The sequence below is a fragment of the Amblyomma maculatum genome, chromosome 2, assembly GCF_055883805.1.
Source record: "Amblyomma maculatum isolate TAMU_Amacu chromosome 2, ASM5588380v1, whole genome shotgun sequence".
NCBI classification, from domain to species: Eukaryota; Metazoa; Arthropoda; class Arachnida; order Ixodida; family Ixodidae; genus Amblyomma; species Amblyomma maculatum.
In genome coordinates, this window is record NC_139345.1 from 51,903,592 (window position 1) to 51,922,707 (window position 19,116).

At 47.1% G+C, this 19,116-nt stretch overlaps 1 protein-coding gene across 1 annotated transcript; it reads left to right on the forward strand.

Annotated features, from left to right (window-relative positions):
* Positions 1 to 254: 254 nt before the first annotated feature.
* LOC146198629 (uncharacterized) lies at positions 255 to 15,966 on the forward strand. Its single transcript, XM_084591943.1, has 8 exons — positions 255 to 361; positions 1,421 to 1,619; positions 5,422 to 5,502; positions 7,954 to 8,208; positions 9,694 to 10,042; positions 13,504 to 13,771; positions 14,081 to 14,515; positions 15,681 to 15,966. Exons 1-8 carry the CDS (start codon positions 255 to 257, stop codon positions 15,964 to 15,966), a joined length of 1,980 nt encoding a protein of 659 aa, XP_084448069.1.
* Positions 15,967 to 19,116: the final 3,150 nt, after the last annotated feature.

Consider the following 19,116-nt stretch of genomic DNA (forward strand, 5'->3'; position numbering starts at 1 on the left):
TCTCTTATGTAAATGTTGTATGTCACGTCATCTACCAACTGCGTTTTTTAGCTTTAGCGTTCAACTCGACAGATACTGTGGCAACCATATATCTTTAAGCTGCTCGTTGAAGTATCCTAGTAATAAAAAATAAACAATATTATAACTTATTATTTAAAATCATCGTTTTAGTTCGCACAATTTACTTTTTACAGTTTACGTGCGTAGTCCGGGCAAATGTACGAAAACAAACTTATATATTTGTATAATCCAAGATGTATGCTTCCACACCGAAGAATATGGCTAGTGACGAAGAGGAAGAGTCAGTCCTCTGCTCGCCATTGCTCCCCTGTGCAGCACTGGACGACGCCTCGGCTGCTCGGTTGGCGGGTAGGAACAGTTGCCCACGCGTAGGCGGCTCTGCGGTGGCCGCACCACTGCGGCAGACCAGTGAGGTCGCCGCGCCGAGGACGACTGTGCACCCGCGTCGCGAGGTAAGTGCCGGTTCACTTACGCGTATGCGCCCCCCCCCCCCCCCCCTCCCACTTCACTGAACCCAATATTATCCTCCTCCCGTCCTACGCGACCTTTACCTCGTACACTGTATAATGTAATAATCCCCGCGCCACGGCAAAATAAGTCCGATTTCAGAGAGCAGATTTGAAAATACAAGGGACATAACACGAGCTTCATAGTGGAGTACAAGGCTTCCACAGTGCAGGTCGGAGCAAGCAGAGATAAGAGGATTGGAAAAACACGCAGGTTACCGCCGTGATTCCGGTCTCGGGTACTGCGGGCGCCGTGACATCGATGCAACGCATGTGCAACATAAGCCCATCTCCGCACGTTCGGCATAGAACAAAAGAAGTTTATCTAAGTTATTTCACCGCATCTGACTTTGTCCGGTCACTGCAAATAATTGTGAATGCGTTCGACATGCAGCTAACCTTATGTACACCTCTGAAGGAACCACCTTGAAACTCGGGCAATTTTCTTCGCCGTGGTCCGAACGGAATTCTCTATGGTATATACTAGTGAGAAAAAACGTCTAAAAGTTATTTTTTTTTTATCCCTGTACTCGTGTGCGTTGCTCTCTGCGCTGTTTTCTTGTATATTTGTCTTTTGATTTTCGGAGTGCTAAATTTACGCAATCCAAAAGCAGGGCAACATAACTCATGTGCTATTCGAAGAGGTCGTATTGATTCGCTTTTATATTCAACTAGACATACGCATACCACATTGTGCGTACAGGAGATGGCTTCTTTTCCTTTCCTCCTCTCGAATACGGGACTGCGAACAGCCGCGTCTCCTTTTCATCGTTTGCCTCGTAGCAGCCGTGATTCTTACGAAATTGCGCGAAGCTACAACTATTTATTAAATAAACCATTCCTGGCCATGGTCAGACTGAAAAAGCACCGTTGTTGTTACCGTATGCACGCAGTTTGCCCAACGTTGCGCCCGGCGAAACTCCGAACCTGAACATGAGCTTGACGAGTAGCCTACGGCGGCCGGCCGCTACGCTGGCCCGATCCTGCTACGCCCTTCTCCTGTTGGCGTTGATCGTCTCGTCCGCGGAGTCCGCTGACAACAGGAAGAGGCCGTACCTGCTCGTGCAGCACCAAGTCTACGAAGAGCACCAGGTAGCGTTTAATCTTCCCTGCGTTGAAAAGTCGAATGCGAAGTTCTGAAACGAGTTCGCTTGGGAGGTAGCCCCCGCTCCCGGTTTTTGAACAACAAGTGTGCCAGAAGTCATATGTGTATTTTTCTTTTTTTTTTTTCACAGCCAATGGGGTTTTGATTCTGTATGTAAGAGAAGTGAGAGAAAGTCAAGGATAAAATATTAGACCAGGGTCCCTCCAATTATTTATTACTCTAGGGAGCAACCCAAAGCAGTCAACCAGTGAAGTGCTCGCTATGAATTCTTACTACGGGGTGACGAATTGCACTTCTTTTCGCCGTTAATATCTGAAGGAGTGATTGTTTTAAGTGTAGTTTGTTCTAGAGCCTGTTAGACTAAACAGACGCTCGGTTTACCAGGATTTTGTTTGGGAGCAAAGGCTTTGCTGTGAAGGCATGGAATTGGGTTATCTATAGCCGGGTAAAATTGGACTGATTGCACCTCTTAGTTCGCGCGGTGAATGGTTTGGACTGATTGCACCTCTTAGTTCGCGCGGTGAATGGTTTGTTAACGGGATAAATAAGTAATGCCAAAGTCCATTTAGAAGTCACTCTCTAAGAGTAACCTGTCTTTCGTGTTCTTGATCTTTTTTTTTTTTTTTTTTGAGACTGAGGACAAAAAGTTGTGGTAGAGTAATTAACCCCAAAGGACCAACCACAATAGCGCTTTCACCACAATGCAAAATGAGCAGCCATCGAAGAGGAGGTTTAGTGCGTAAATCAATATTCCGGCAAGAGAAATTGTCTTCGTCCGAGGCAAGTCCTCTTGCAGAAACCTTGGCAAGCGCACTGAAAATTTCTTTATATCAGGGACCTAAAGACGTAGCCAGCAGAGCTATAAAATTCCGCTAAATTTCAATCTTTCTTCCGATAGCACATGCCAGCCTTGCCAGTCGGCTGTACCACCAGAACCATTTTCCAATTTAATTCTTCGTACCCAAACGGCACACACTTTCCCTGTGGAAAGAAGCAAGGCGTTGGCACCTTAGTCAGTGTGAACTTCGGACGAATATCAGTAGCCTTCAAGAGCAAGAAACCAGACAACCCATCCTCTCATCTCCAAATCCACATGCTTCCCCCCCCCCCCCCCTTTCGAGGACAAGTGACTGTGGAGGTTATTAACCACTGTACCCTTCCGGAGCATCCTAAAGTGACGTCCGTCCGACGTTCGAGCAGAATGAAGCTCACGTCTTATTTCCTTTTCAAGAAGAACAGAGGGTGTTATCTTGGAGTTGCACTTTTCGGTTGATTTTAATTTTTTATATATTGTTCTTTAATTTTCTTGTTTTTCTTCTCTTACCCTGCCGTGGTGGCGCAGTGGATAGGGCGCTCGCCCTCTGTGCCCAGGAATGCGGGATCGATCCTCTGCCGCGGCTGCTGCTTTTCGATGGGGGTGAAAAGCCAGGCGTCCGTGTGTTGTGTGACGTCAGTGCGCGTTAAAGAACCCCAGGTGGTCGAAATTTCTGGAGCCCTCCACTGTGGCGTCTCTCATAGCCTGTGTCGCTTTGGGACGTTATAAGCCCCGCAACCAAATCTAATTGTTTTTGTTTACCGTTTCTGCTTTTTCTCTCCCGTGTTTTCGGGCTCCATGCGGCCCTCATAGCAATAGGAGTTCGAGACCACTACCCTTTGTTCGTTTTGTTTTGGGTTCTTCACGGATTACATCTTCCTGCCTCCTCTGTGTAATGGGACTTAATAATTACTTTTTGGTTTAGAGTGGATCCTATGTAGCACAAGTAGTGACAACTGATTCATGCACTCCGCGTGGTGTACATACTGTGTGGTGTGCAGAGCCGTCCAGTGACAATGTACTGGATAATAAGCTACGCGCACGCCTCGAGTGCTATTATGGCGGTCGTCGTGCTGATGAAACGTAGCTGCAGTGTCGAGGTGGTCGCACGTATGATGTGCTTGTCTCAATCGGGTGATCCAGACCAAAGTGAGCTGTCAGTATGCGGCGTCCTCGGTGTTACGCGCAAACTCCCTGTGGCTTCTGCGAGTCAGGAATTCATCGAACCAATTTCCAAACAAAGCAGACTTCTTCCGTTGATTGTTCGCGCGCTATAGATCCGGTCTGGCATCAACGGTGGCGAGCAGTTCGTAGCTCCACAGGCGTCTCGGTGAAAGTCTGCAGCTTCCCGTGTTTTTCCACCTCACTCAACGAAAGCTTTTTCTTGTTCTTTTTTTTTTTTGAAAGCCAGAACAGATAAAAATGTGCGTGAGCAAAACTCCACCAACTAGTTCAAGAAACAGCCTTGCTGAACATGCAGGTGTCACCTGAGGAGGAAGCCCCTTCCTGCGCCGATGGTGTGCGAGATTATCATTCCTACGGTCGCCCATAGCACGGCGCGTGCAAGATGACCGTTTATACACTTCCTGCGACCAACTGTCGCTGGAGCTGTGTACTGCGCAAGCAATGCAGGACCAAGACATTGCGTTTTGTGACGCAACAAATATGCCTCGAATGAGCGGTGTTCGGTTTAGTTTAGAGGGTTTATTAATCCAAAGGAACTCACAGCATGAGGGGCGAGTTGTGGAGGACTCCAGAAATTTCAACCATTTGGGGTTCGTTAACGTGCAGTGATGTCGCAGTATACACGGTCGAATTGCTTTTCGCCTAAGCTGAAAAGCTGCGGCCGGGACCGGGATTGAACCCACGTCTTCATGTTCAGCAGTCAAGCCGCCTGGGCGGGTCGCATAAGCTATGTCATCATGTATGCATCTGTATACTCAGAAGACTTTGAACGTCGGCAGAAACCTCTTTTACTGCCACACTCAATGTCAGCGATTCTAAACCGGGCAATAAAAATTTCGCACGAGGGAAAATACCCAGTCGCCCATCAAATCTTGACCTCTTGCTCCACAGCACCCCGACCCATTCACATCGTCTGGGTACCAGGCCAGGCAGACAACCCCGGTAACGATGCAGCCCACTCAACTGCTCGAGCGCACGTCAACCGAGCGGGGCATACCGAAGACTGGGAAAGCACGCGGGACACACTTCTCACCTATCATAACATAACACTTCACTACCGAGAACAACGATTCTTACATCCCCCACCTCATACCTCTCTCTCAAAACCTCAACAAATAATCTGGCGACAGCTACAAGCCAAAACATTTCCCTCCCCAGCTTGGTTGGCCTTGGCACACACGGGCCGGTACGACCCCACATGCTCTCTATGTGGCGCACCTAGAGCCACCTTCAATCACATAATGTTTCTATGCGAAGACTTGAAGCCACCGCCCCAATGGGGCCTCACGGAACAAGAGGGTTGGGCGATCGCGGTCTCCAGCTCGGACCCAGCAGCGCAAAAGATGCTGGTCGACTGGGCTGAAGCGGTCGCTGCCAGGCACGGCCTGACAGACACCAGCCGGGATCAGGAACCACCTCAACACTTGTAATGTACCACAGTAAAAGTTTTACCACTACCACCACACAAGATGCTAAACTTTAAATGTTCAAATAGCAAAGAGTGCCAGGAAGCCAGTGCTTAGATTGATACGCACAGGTTTCGTGATCGGGATTCTATCCCCAGTCGCATTAAGAAGAGTGCATGTGTATAGTCTCTGTATTGCAAGTTCAAATTCGGGCAGAGCTACGCGCAAATTGTTCGATATTTGGTTGGTAAATTTGTGGTGTGAGATGCAGCAATGATTTCTACAAAGATAACTTGCCTTCTCTGAAAGTAAATAGGAATATACGCTGGCTGAACTTTAGCAGAACGTCTGCAGTCTAGTGACGTCGTGTTGTAATTTTCTCAGGAGGTGCTCTCCAAGGACCCCTCGAAGCACAGCATCAGCGAGGAGCGCAAGGATGACGAAGAGCTCTTCGACTTCATCAAGGTGCGACGCTTATGTGCGCAATAACACAACAAAGACTTGAAAAGCTCGTACGCTGACGGATATACTTTTCGGCCCTCGATATGAGATACGTATACGCGACAAGTACTTCAGCTTCATGCACCTTCAACCGGGAACTGTAGTCCATTTAACGGGATGACTGACAACAGAATATTTTCCCCTACCGTTGGCCTGTTTGCGTATGCTGTATACACGACCCACTCACAGTGTTTCGTACGGAACATAATTCATTCACCGGATCAGTTATATAGAGCTGCCATCAGGCTACGCGTCGCACTGAGCGAATGTAGATATTACGTCGTATTATGTCAAGTTCTCCACGTTGCGTAATGTCTCCTTAAGAAAAAACAAAAACAAGCTCCCTAAATTGCCTAGAGGCATTAGGGAACATTTCTTTAGTGGGTTATCAGCAAAATAAAGTTTATATTTTAACACAGGGTGGCGACATTGAGCGCAGGAGACTATAGCGCAAGGTGTAATGAGATAATATTGAAAAGGAGACAAAGTAAAACAATGATGAACACAACCATGGGCTTAGAGGATATCCTCAAAAAATGGACGTTACGGGGGGGAAAAAAAAAAGAATAACTGTTGTGAAGTGCTTACGCATTTATTACTAGTATTTTTTGTTTTATTTTTTTTTTTTTTGCACAGCAGAACGGCGTTTTTATGGCCGTCGATTTCAATTACATTTGAATTTATAGTTGCTCGGCAGTGGTCGCCTTGAAGGCTGAAACCGTATAGACACGGTCAAGTTTCGTTAGGGTCGACGAAGTCACCGCCGAGGGCGACGTTAATTAGCTGTCACTTTTGTTTTCACTGGCATTTTTCGGACGTTGCACTTCGAGCGGTAAGTAGCTCGAAAGTAAATATATTAGGACAAAGCCGTAACGCACGAACAATTACCCTCGTGTTAAAAGCAACGTCGAGCTCACGTGACCTAAGTCTGCTAAGCCGGCCTCTACGCCGCTGTTAACTCAGCTTGATCATGCGCAATAATTATGCAGATTATGCAACTAGCTTTTTTTCTTTATCAAGGTGAAGTAAATATAAACGCCGGCAAAAAACTGCAAGGTTCAAAACACCGCTGCCCCGCTAAAATTAAGTGCCGCTACATCATAGGTTCAACCTTCCATGTTGGGTGCTTTGGCGGCCACTCGTACTGCATGGACATGCGGCTTAAGCGGCTCTCCAAGTAATATAAAAAAAGCACAGTTGCTATGACCTAAACACCATTGACGTACGCCAGTCTTTCAGTTGAAGTACCAGCGGTCCCTAAATGCATTCATTTGCAGGGAATTTTTCGCGAAGCATGAATACCAGTGAAAGAAGTCAAAAATACAACTGAAGATGAACGTTATTTTTTATATTTAGCCCATCGAAACCTTTTCTGCTACTATGCATACAATAGGGCATGACAGTCAACGAGAAGCAGCTAGAACACTGTGTCGAGCCACGCGCGGCACTTGAAGTAAGTACCAAGCTGTGTCGACGAGAAACTATAAGAACATTTTAAAAAAATCTGTTAGTCAGCCTTCTGGCATAGCAGAACCCCTTACCGTGGCAGCACAGCCCACCGTGTGGCAGAAGTTGGGTGTAGCGTTGTTGAATACTTCTATTTCAAGCCTTATTTCGGGCACGATCCTGGCAACCGGCATTCAACGCAGGGAGAATGAAAGCCATTCGAAAAGCAATTCCTCGGTAGAACCGCTCTTAATCTGTTAATCACAGCTTATTTGATAAATTTTTTCATAGCAGTATTAGATTTAGAAGTAATGACACCAGTTAATATCAGGATTGACCATATATGGAATATGTTTTCATTGCATTCATGAAATAAAAAAAAATGCACTAAGAAGAAAGCACACATATTACCTTTAAATCCCAGATTACAGCCTCTGAAGTGTGAACAGCACGAAGTTAGATGTCATCATAGCACACTTTATTTCTAATGCCAAGCTGGAAACGCATTTTAATTTGCAAGCGATTTTCGGACGCAAGGAAAGGTGTTGTTGTTGTGGCTGTAGGAAGAAGGAAAAGAAAATGCACGGGCCTGCTACTGGCTCTGTAGCTGAGCCACCTCCGCTGCCTCGTGCAGATAGAAAAGAATATAGATAAGAAAGAAAAGGAAGAGGGAAAGAAAGACGCGCGCCGCAACAACAGCCGTCGTCCACCACCAGCGGTGGCGTGTGCAATGACGGCCTAGAACAGATAAAAATTCGGTGCCAGGCTAGCCCCCGTCGCAGCGGCGGTAACCCACCTGTACCAGCCCCATCAAGGAAAGGTGCGCTTGGTCCGCTCTATTCCTCCAACGTATACTCTGCACCCTGGCTGCTAGAGCTTCGGATTCACGTGACTTTGTGAGGGCCGGCGTCATGGTGTAGAGTGTAGATTGTGTATAGTGCTCTAGTGTAGAGTAACTCACATTCGCAGGACTACCTCTTCAAGCGTGGCGGTGCGAACAAGCTGCGCAGCCGCAGCAGCGATGGCCGGGCACAGTTCATGGGCGTCAACACTGGCAACAGGGGCGGCGCAAACGCGGCAGAGGGCAAGCACGACGGACAGTCTGCCGCCCAGCGCTATAAGATGCACATCGTCAAGTTCCGCCTGGTCAACGGCAGCCACCATGCCATCGCGGCCTTGAAGAACGCCCACGGACAGCAGGGAAAAACAAATGGCACTGACGAGGTAAGCAAAAGGGACCTGCTAAGTTTAGGCCAATGTTAAGGGGAATACACCAAAGCGAAAAATGCCATACGACAATAATTACTCATTAGCATAGCTATACAATTATATGACCAAATATTCGTTGGTTGAGCGGGGCTGCTACAGTCGATCCCGGATATATCGAACTTGAAGAGATCGCAAAATAGTTCGATATATCGTTAATTTGATATATCAATTACGCCACCAGATGAGTTCGCAACATTGGAGAGGGGGAAAGAGAGAGAGAGAGAGGGGGGCCTACGGCGAATTATGACACGGCGTTAGTGAAATCCGAGCTCTATGGTTGGACGGCGTTGCAAACGGCGTCTCAAGTGTCCGACAAATGAATGGCGCGCAGCAGGGAGAACGCCGGTAGACCGGCACCGACGCGTCTGAAACATTTTTTTGCGTGCTTTTAGTTTCGAACAACCCAAATTTATGGCGTCTCCACAATGAAGTGTTGCCACAACTGCCGTCTGCTAAACCTAATAGAAAATAGGGTCTATAATTTGGGTTGACATCAAAGCTGCTGCGGATGGTGGTTTGGGAAAAGCCGCCACTGATCATGACAAGATTCGTTTTGTTACTGGTACACAAAAAACGCTATAGTGCACTGAAAACAGGGTACATTTGATTTCTTCGTCTCCTTCAACAATGAAGCTGGCCACACGATAGCCGCCATTAGCCTTCAGTCATCTAGTCTGGCTTCACTGCACAACCGGTATTCGGCTTCTCCGCAAGACAGAAATGTCACGTTGAAAACAAACCGGAAGACCGAAGGACACTTTCAGTCAGACTCGACGTTCACCTCGTCAAGCGGTTTCACAGCGTTAGCGTTGCGAGCAAATACCCAAGGCTGCGAAGCTGACCCGGCTCCGCGAGCGAAAAAATATCGCAGGGATGCCACTAGGAGAAGCGCTTCTTGCAGGGGCACGGCACGCAATTCGACATATTGTCACGTTGTCACGTTGAATATTGAATAGTCCCCTGAGTGGGAGTTCGATAGACGCAAACACCTCTCCTATATTAATTTGCATGGTGCTTTGAAAAGAATAATCAGGGAGTTCGATATAAGCAACAATTCTATACGCCCGGGATCGACTGTACTCCGTTTCACAAGCAATCAGCAGCACATCAAAAGGTATACGGGCCGTTTGGTCCAATCAGGATTGCAACCATTACGGCCCACTACGTGGCCATGCTCCTGCGCTGCTGTCGTCGACGGCGGCACAGAAGGGTGAATTGTGAGTGTAGAAAGGGATTGTTTTTGGCCCGCGCCGTGAGAGTCGATTTTACTGAAAGGAGCCCAGGTCTTGATGCAGGAGTACTAATGAACAGCAAGCAGCCTATGGCTTCCTGGTATTAAGAAGTGAGAGTACATGTAGTTTCACTCAGGTGAGCTCTGCCTCATGACCTTCCTTGTCATGTTTCTGCTACTGTACCCTTTACTATACACTGACGACGCAGGCAAGGTACGCGTACAAGCTGGGTGACTACATGCCCCAGGAGCCTCAGCACAAGCAGTCGCATCGTGCGAACGGCGGCGGAGACGAAGGCGCGTACCATGACAATGTGACGTCACTCACGCGGCTCTGGGGCAGCAGGTCGAGCGTTGGATACAGGACGTCTCACCCTACGCACGCGAGGGCTCATGACCCGCCGGCCAAGGCCCAGGCTGACGCAGGAATGTGCGAGCTACCCGTGACGACCACGAGGACCACTACCACTACGAGGAAGACGACGACTCCGACAACCACGACGCGCAAAACGACAACGACGTCGACAACCACGACTTGCGCGCCGACCACGGTGAATGGTGAGCTCGAAATCGCAGAAAATTCGCTACAAGGATGTATTTTTGCATACTACAGAGAGTTCAACGTGCAGGTCTTCTAGCAGTTTCTAAAACCTGGAATCGATCTTATAGCTTATTGAACACTTAAACTCTATATCCGTGAGACGTGAAAATGGAAGATGGCATCGAACGCGTTTGTCGATTATTCACCATATCTCTCTTGATCGATATGAGGCAGTACCTGACAAGTAACTAATTGAATGCAGTTTTACACTCATCTGAAGGCTCACCGTTTATAGTGCGTAACAACCCGAAGAGTCATGAGTTATGAGAGGCGCCGTACCCATGAGTGAGCTGGGGTTCTTTTACGTGTAATGACATCACACTCTACGCCGTCGCCTTGTATTTCTCCTCGCCCTAACGCGGCTGCCACAGCCGGGACTGGGACCACTTTTTCGGGCTTGGCAGATCAGCCCCGCAACCACTGAGCCACTCGAATCATTAAACTTAGGTTTCAATAAGCTGCGCACGTTAGGCGTGCGATCAGTGTAGGCGAGGCTGCTTCACCATTTCATACCATGTGCAAGACAGCGAAATTGCTTGCATAGAGCAGGTGACTTTCGGTGATCTACCTATGTGCTGTTCCTTGGTAAGCGACGCCATAAGGATTACACCATTATAACAGCTGTAACGGAGTTACATTATATGTACGATAATTATATTTCGCATGCAGCATCAGAATTTTTATGTGATTGAAGAGTCCGAAAAGATTTACCACTAGATGGGAGGGGAGGAGAGGATAGCGTGCTCGGCTCCAAGGAAGGGACCCCGCGAGAAGACACCTTCTCAAAAAAAAAATTAATAAAAAGAAGAAGAAGAAACGTGGCTGCCTGAAGCCAGGCACGTTCCACGTTTATTATTATTGTTTTTTTTTGTTTTTTTTTGTTTTTTCAAGACGGCTCGAGTGTAGTTTGCCGCTCCTGAATACACTACCTATGTCCTCTTTCCTTGGTTCGGTTTTAGGTTTCGTTTTGTGAGGCTTAACGTCCTAAAGCAACTCAGGCTATGAGAGCAGTGGAGGACTCCGAAAAGTTTGACCACCTGGGGTTCTTTAACGTGCATAGACATCGCATAGCACACGGGAGCCTTGCTTTTCGCCCCTATCGAATAGGGGCAGCCGCGGCTGGGAGTCGATCCCGCATCCTTGGGCACGGATGTCGAGCGACCTAACCACTTCTTTCTTTCTTTCTTTCTTTCTTTCTTTCTTTCTTTCTTTCTTTCTTTCTTTCTTTCTTTCTTTCTTTCTTTCTTTCTTTCTTTCTTTCTTTCTTTCTTTCTTTCTTTCTTTCTTTCTTTCTTTCTTTTTCACGACCTAGAAGGAAAGGCGCCTCAAGGGATTCAATGTGAAGGCCTGCTCCTGAGGGTATAGGCTATAACACAGGCTGTGTTTTAACATTTCACGATTAACTCGCGCGTGTTTGTCGATGGTGGCGACTTTGCATGAGTCAGCCTTTCGACTTACGATCTTTCAACTGTAAATAAGTCAACGAGGAACAAGGGAGATGGGAAGAAATGTATCTGAATTTTGAAAATAGCCGGCGTAAATGCGGAGCGCTATACTTTAGACGCGCCTTGGAGAGTTTTATTGCGAAAGCAATACTACTCGCACTTTCAAGCCTTCGCGTGACACAGCCGTCACGCGAAGGCTTGAACCCATATGAACGTGACACAAGTCACGTTCATATGGGTTGATTAAAGCGGGGCTTTATATGTGGGCTGAGGAAGAAGAAAAAGAGAAGGAGAACGCTCGGTCACCCGCAGCTAATGCTTTCGCTCAATATTTAGTTCAGCAGCGTTGAACCCTTGTAATTTAATATCAATTGACATCAATGATGAATATCCTTCCACCAGGGGCGAATGGCATAGCTATGAGTGCGAGTTTGTGCATTAAGCACTTCGACGAGCAAGATCCAGTGATCGTTTTGGTGCTTGCATAGAGATTAAACTAGAAACGTATTCATTTATACCTCGCTTGAGTTGTGGCTAATATTAAAAGTCCACCATTTTGGGCTTGTTATTCAGTACTTTTCTTTTGCCGCGGGTAAAAGTTTTAAATTATTTGTGAAGGCGGAAAACGAGAAATATGAGGTCTTTTCTCGGAGCAGTTGGCTGCACCTAATGCTTCCATTCCAGTTAGTAAGCAGTGGATGGACGGCATACAATGAATGTGAGGCCAGTATGGCGCAGTGCCCTTCTCAGTGCCCTTCTCAGTTCTGTTCGATTGTTATCGGGGCAATACCAAAGGGTAAGGAAAATTAGAATTATATGGAATTTGATTGCAAGTGTAATATTACGCCATCGTGGATAACAAAGCTCTGTCACTGTACAGGCAAGCCGTAATAAGTTCTGTCATTATACAGAGACGCTTCCTTACACAACTCTTGGCTGTTGTGATGCGCCCGCTAGTCCTATGGCCTTAGCGACGTTTATTAACAAATGACGCTTCTCATTTAAATAGGGTGCCCTAACCCATGCAAAACATTTTCATTGCGTTAGCACTCGATGGTCCTCTCCGCCATTGACACGCTGTGTAACTTCATGGAGCCTCGAGGCTAGTGCAGAAGTGGCGCTCATGTGACACTCTCGTATCTATCCCGGCAGTTTGGGTGACGTCACGAGACCACGTGTTATGGTCGAATTGGAAAGAGCTGCCAACTTGAGCAGCACTTTTCAGATGGGAATGGAACCTAACAGAACCTTTGGATCCTGAGTTAGGCACTCTACTCCTAGACCGTGGAAGAACGTCCAGGCGGCTTGGTTAAAGCACGGTTTAATATCTCTGTAGCTTGGTACATAATGTAGATTAGGACTGTGCGCGACCCGAAACCGGAGTGAATTAAGCCATGGTGTTAGCGCATATAATTCGCATCTCGCCTAAGCACACTGATTGTAGAAATGCAGATCTGAGCAGAACTACGCTGCCATCGTTACACGAGACTTTTACTGTACCAGAAACGTTTCTTGCTCTCAAACTGTCCTTGTGTTGCGGGTGCCTGCGAAATTTCGAAATGGCGCTTAGCGACTTCACGTTTTCGTTAGCGGAAACAAAACCGCTAAAATGTATTAAAAAAAAAAACTATGACAAGCGTGAATGTTTACAAGTATGTAATTTCACTTGCAGGGAGCGCCTTTGAATACAGTAAAATAGTTAATCTGGAACAAATTTACGGCGAGATATTGTGCGTTTGGAATTCCACAACTGCTTCTATGAGAGGTTTATCGGTGATATCAATATGTTTATTTAAATGTCCGTGTCAAACTACAGAGATGCTTTGGCGATTCACGTAAAAAAGCTCCTTCTGCGTCAGTGAGAGAGCGACTGAGGGTCTGCTTCGATTGCGCGTGTTATCTTTCGTTGCACCATCGCTGTCTTACACAGCGTAGCCTCGACATTGCTAAATATGCACTGGGATGCATTGCAGTCATTGGCTGTGACCGACCACTGCCACCGTCGACGACCAAGTCCACGACAACGACGACAACTACGACGACGTCGACGACTTTGAAACCTTACCTGCATGGTCACCCGTACGTGGTCATCAAGCTGCACGAGGTTCCCGGGACCCGCCGCCCGCCTGTCGAGCTTGTAAATCTTGGCTCGCCACTGCAGCTGGCTTCTCTCCGAAAACATGTGTTTGGCAACGTCTCCGAAAGTAGACGCAACGCCTCGCACCATGTTCCCGAATACCGGTGGGGATTCTTTGAAGTAAAGTGCATGGAAATCGAGTGTCCGCTAGCATTCACGAGGCCTCAGAAGTGGTATAAGCTTTTTTTAATTTTTGCTAAGTTGTACACCCAGTAACTTTAATTGCAGTTCGTCGATCATCGATATACATGCAGGCTATGCAGCAGCATCTTTCTGAAATGGGCCCCAACTTGATCGAAATGAGAGTAAAGCAGGTTTTAGCTGCACATAATGCTTCGTGTATCACATTTTAGGCATGAGATGACGTATGTACTACCTCAACTGTAACAGGCTCCACCACATTGCTCTTCCAGCTCGTGGTTTCGCGCTGGCGGTGGTGGGTCTCAGCCGTCGTCGTCGGAGGCGGCCGGCGACGGACATCAGCGCAAGGTTGGCGAGAAGCATCTGCCCCGATCGCGACGCATCCCCGAGTACGAGGCTGAGACGGCTGCGCTCAAGCGGGAGGTCGCCGGGAACCTAATGCGCGTATTGCGCACCATCCGGGAGCTGGACTCCGTGGCCAAACGGCCACCCCAGCAGGAACAGCTTCGGCAAGAGGAGGAGACGCAAGAAGAGGAGGGGACGCAAGAGGAGCTGGAGCAGGAAGAGCCTCAGAGCCAGGAAATGATGCAGCCGGCTCAGCTCGAAGAGGAGCGCCAGGATAGGGACGCCGTCGGTGTGGTCCAGCCCAACCCAGGACAAGACATAGACCGGCTACTCATGAGCAGGATCAAGTCGAGAGGTTTCAAGTGAGCGCCGCGCATTCCTCTATTCCTCTAAGCGAGAAGTTGTGACGTCATTACACGACGGAATTCCATAGTGTCAAATAATTTTGACGATGTAATTTACATGCATGTTCATGACATGAATTTGTTTAAATTTTATATTCCTTCAAACTTTAAACTTTAAAGAAATAAGTACTCTTTAATGCGAAAACTCTCCGCCCAGAGAAAAGAAATTGTGAAATTGCATCGAGCCCATTGAGGCCCATTTATTATTTTTCTTTTATCACGTTAATACGGACAACGTCAACATGATCTTTCTATTGTGAACAGAAATAAATATTAAGGCAGTTCTTTTTCTTCTTTTTTTTTTTGTAAACATGGGAATCCAGAAGACCATCTTGGGAAGAATTGCCTTCCCAAGATGAAAGGCAAAAAAGAAAAAGGGAGGGGAGTGGGGGCTGGCGATATTCACGCTATTGACATCTGCCGAGGTTTTGACCCGAGCAAACAATAATGAGTAACGCATTTGCCAAAAGTTATCAGGCAGGACGTTTTGCTTCTTAACTGTCTATTGGAACTCTTGCGGCAGACCTGATGACCAGATCGGCTCGAAATGTGAGGGCAAGGGTTGTCCTTACATGGTGCAAATGTAAAGTTCAATAAGTGGCATAAGTGTGTCAGATACATGAATAAGGAACACAACTAGATACCACTACTCTCGGCTATGTCACGCGAAGTTAAGTGGATGGTTGCCAATGCCATCTCAGAGACGAAACTAGACAGACACGCGCATAAAGGCTACAAAGGCAGTTCAAATGTATTTTACGGGGATCGTAGATGCAGCATCTCATATACGAACGATTAGATTCAGATAGATAGATGTGTTTATTGATAGGAAAGGCAGAGAGGTTGGACGAAATATTAGTTTCGGTGGCCGCATATATAAATATTAGTGAACAGCCATGCCGCGGTGTAGAGTTATTGGTTATGTTTTCTAGTTGGGCAGTTTTTATTTTAGTGCATCCAAGATCATCTATCACCAAATACTAGTTTTGCGCGGTACAACTTGCTGAATGGTTGCATTTTTTTTCTTCTTGCAAGCCAAACACGAGTGAAGGGTTCGCCGCACTTCTGTTCAATAAACATTGGTAGACAGGCACGCTATTGTGTTCCTTCGGTGCCTATGCAGACTGCTGCTTCAGGATTTGGCAATGAAGCTTATCCCATCGTGGTCGGGCTCCGCCCGCAGGTTTATGAAGAAGGGGAACACGGCGCACTCGGACGAGCTGAGCGAGAACCGAGCCGAGGAGGGCGACCTGCACCAGTTCAGCATTTTGCTGAGGAAGGCGCTGGACGAACTGAACGCTTCTCCGGACACTAGCACTACCAGGACATCTCGGAGAACAACCACCACGAAGAAGAAGAAGAAAAGGACTACGGCGAAATCACACAAGGAACTATTCGGCAGAAGATAGTACATCCGGCCATGGGGACGCACACGCGCGCGCGGCGATCACAACTGCACACAACTAATTGTCCCGAAGAAATGGCTCATCGCGGTGCTAAGCGTGAGGACTGCGAGGCCTACACGACTCGGCGTGAGCTTAGTGGAGCCTTGCCCAACTGGTGCTTGTGCTAGGGGCGTGCTTTTTTTTTTTTTCCTTAAGTGCTAAGGGTGCAGTTAAATGGTGTATCCACCGATGACTGAAAGCACAGGGGGCGTTGTTCAACTAGGGCCACTCGAGTGCAAGCACAACCTATATGTTAGAGCCGCTCCTTTAAATGGCGAGCTTGACTATAAGCTAATTTGAAAGGTTAACTTTTAGATACGTTACTTTGACAATGTCAACTATTTCTCCGTCTCCGAAGGAAAAAAGAATTGAATGCTGAAGAAAAAGAAGATACGCGCAGTTGAAAAGGCCGTGCTTCTAACAAGTGTTGATTTCATGCTAGGAGTGTTCACGATGAGCTGACGCCTTATAGTTGCAGTCCCATATCTAATTGTAACCGTTCATGGCCACGCGAACACATTCTGGTCCTTCGTGCTCATCCCAACGTGGTAGTCTGTTAGTTCGTTGAAGCCGGCAGACTGTGCCCAGTAACGTTGTAGTGTAATGCCGGTATGTGTTTATTGCTCCTGCTGGAGTTGACTAACGTGCCACTTGCTGTCCTGACGTAAAAGACGCATAAATTCCTTCCGAATAAAGCTGTTTTGTGTGATCATAGACCTGGATGTCTAGCTTGGAATCCGCATGAGCCACGTGTGTGCAGTCGGATACTCAACATTATGGGGACTCTCCCAAGAACGCCAGATCAAGGGCTTTAAGGCCCAAGGGCGCCAGATCAAGGTGTCAAGGGATGTTCGACGCACGCATTCCAGACTCGATCTTTAGGTATTCAAAACAAGATCCTGCAGACCTATTTACAAATTTATTTACCGTTTTTGATCGACACTATATATATATATATATATATATATATATATATATATATATATATATATATATATATATGCGGCACATCCAGACCGTTGGCCTGCATGCTTCTGGAACGCGTTTATTTGCTCTAGCTAATTGAAGCTTCAGATATTCCTCCCCTCTTCTAAGCTGTTCCGTATGCCACGCTCCGCGCACAGCTTCCTCCAGACTGACCTCAGCACTTAGCATAGACTTGTAGAACAAAAATTAGGGGGACGCTAAAGCTTCCCCTTAAAAGTAGATGCGATAAAGCTTTTAACGAAGCTTATAAATCGACGATATTTTTTAAATTTCTGTTTAGATTGATTTTTGAACTGCACTAACTCTTCTAGTTCACACGTCTTCCACAACGCGGCGCCTAGTGCTGCACTCTCAGAATCGCTGCGAGAATGCGGAATGTTCGGTGCTTTGATTTTCTGTGATGGATGTGGTCGACGAGAATTGTTGCTGTGAGCGCAGGAAGCATTTTGTAGCTCTGATTTTGCGCCGAGGAGGAAGTGCCCGCCACGATAATTGCAATGTTTTAGGCAGAATTTGTTGCACACTCCAGTTCTATCAAAATTACACGTTGGGATATCCCCGTCGAATTACCACATTTTCGCTACTGACGGCTAAGAGATGTCGCTAGTTTCTTAGTGTCAAGGTAAGGCGGGTATGAAAATGACAGTCAGCGACAGAACAGCCCTTGAATATCTTTGGCCAAGTTTCTTGCAAATTTGGAATTACACTTTGGAATCTCGGCCAACGGGATCCTTGAATATTGGGGTGGCCTCTCTCTGTCTCTCAGAACTTCAGTAAAGATGTTTGTTATTGTTACCACTGAGAAGGAACGAAGAGATGTGTTTATGTGAAAAGCAAGTGTGTGTGTATATGTTGGGGGAGGGGGGGGGGGGGCGAACAAATACAGGGCATCACCCGACCGCACATGCAGTCACTCGACCACGCATGCAACCGTTTTAACACGGTAGGGAGAAGCCCCGTGAAGCACAAAATCAGGCGGTAGCTGGCACCTGACATGGCTGCTCACTGATTAGACGTAGGGTTGCTTGACGTTACGTTTGGCAGAAGATGCCGTCTCGGGCATCTCTTCTCATTAAGTGGGTGATATCACAACCATCCTACCGGGACCCTTGTATTGCGATTCAGACGTGCTGCTAGAAGGTCATGTATGCGTGCTTATACGGTGGATGGTCCCCATGTTATTGCATCATATGCTTAAAGGCAGAGCTTAATTGCTCCCCACTCTAATTTTTTGCAACATGCAGTCTTGTGCGGTGCGATTCGTTTTCTCAACAATTGCAGTTAAGTATCAATGCATTTTCCATAGCTGAGAAGGAACGCCTGGCTCCATGTTCTGTAAGCTTTCATTTCTTTTCTTTCGGCCTTTTAGTATTGGCAGCGGCCGCGTGACTTAAAATCCGGCAAGCAACGACCATTTCTGCCTCCGTTTTTAAAGCAAAGCGTGGCCAGTGAAAAGAAGGTAAGAAAAAGAAAAACAAAATATGAACTACGTAGCCTACATTATTTCTATATCCTATAGCTCTATTTTTAACTGTCATTGAGTGTGCCAGGAAAACCACAGCGCAATCGATTGTTACATGATTCTTACGAGCCCCTAGTATCGGTATAGAGAATGCTTTCTCTTCAAGCAGGTTACCCTAAGCGAAGAGCAGCGGCAAACTGTCAAAGAGATAATGTCCAACTCGTGCCATGGTTTTAGTACTACCAGAATGATTTGAACCAAAGAAGTCGCTTCGGTTGGTCGCTCGCTCATCCCTCTGCTCTGTAAATTGAAGATTTTGGGTCCTTCATCGAAGCTGTGGACACTCACTCACTCACTCACTCACTCACTCACTCACTCACTCACTCACTCACTCACTCACTCACTCACTCACTCACTCACTCACTCACTCACTCACTCACTCACTCACTCACTCACACTCACTCGCTCGCTCGCTCGCTCGCTCGCTCGCTCGCTCACTCACTCACTCACTCACTCACTCACTCACTCACTCACTCACTCACTCACTCACTCACTCACTCACTCACTCACTCACTCACTCACTCACTCACTCACTCACTCACTCACTCACTCACTCACTCACTCACTCACTCACTCATTGAATTGTGGGGCTCGGATTCCCTCAT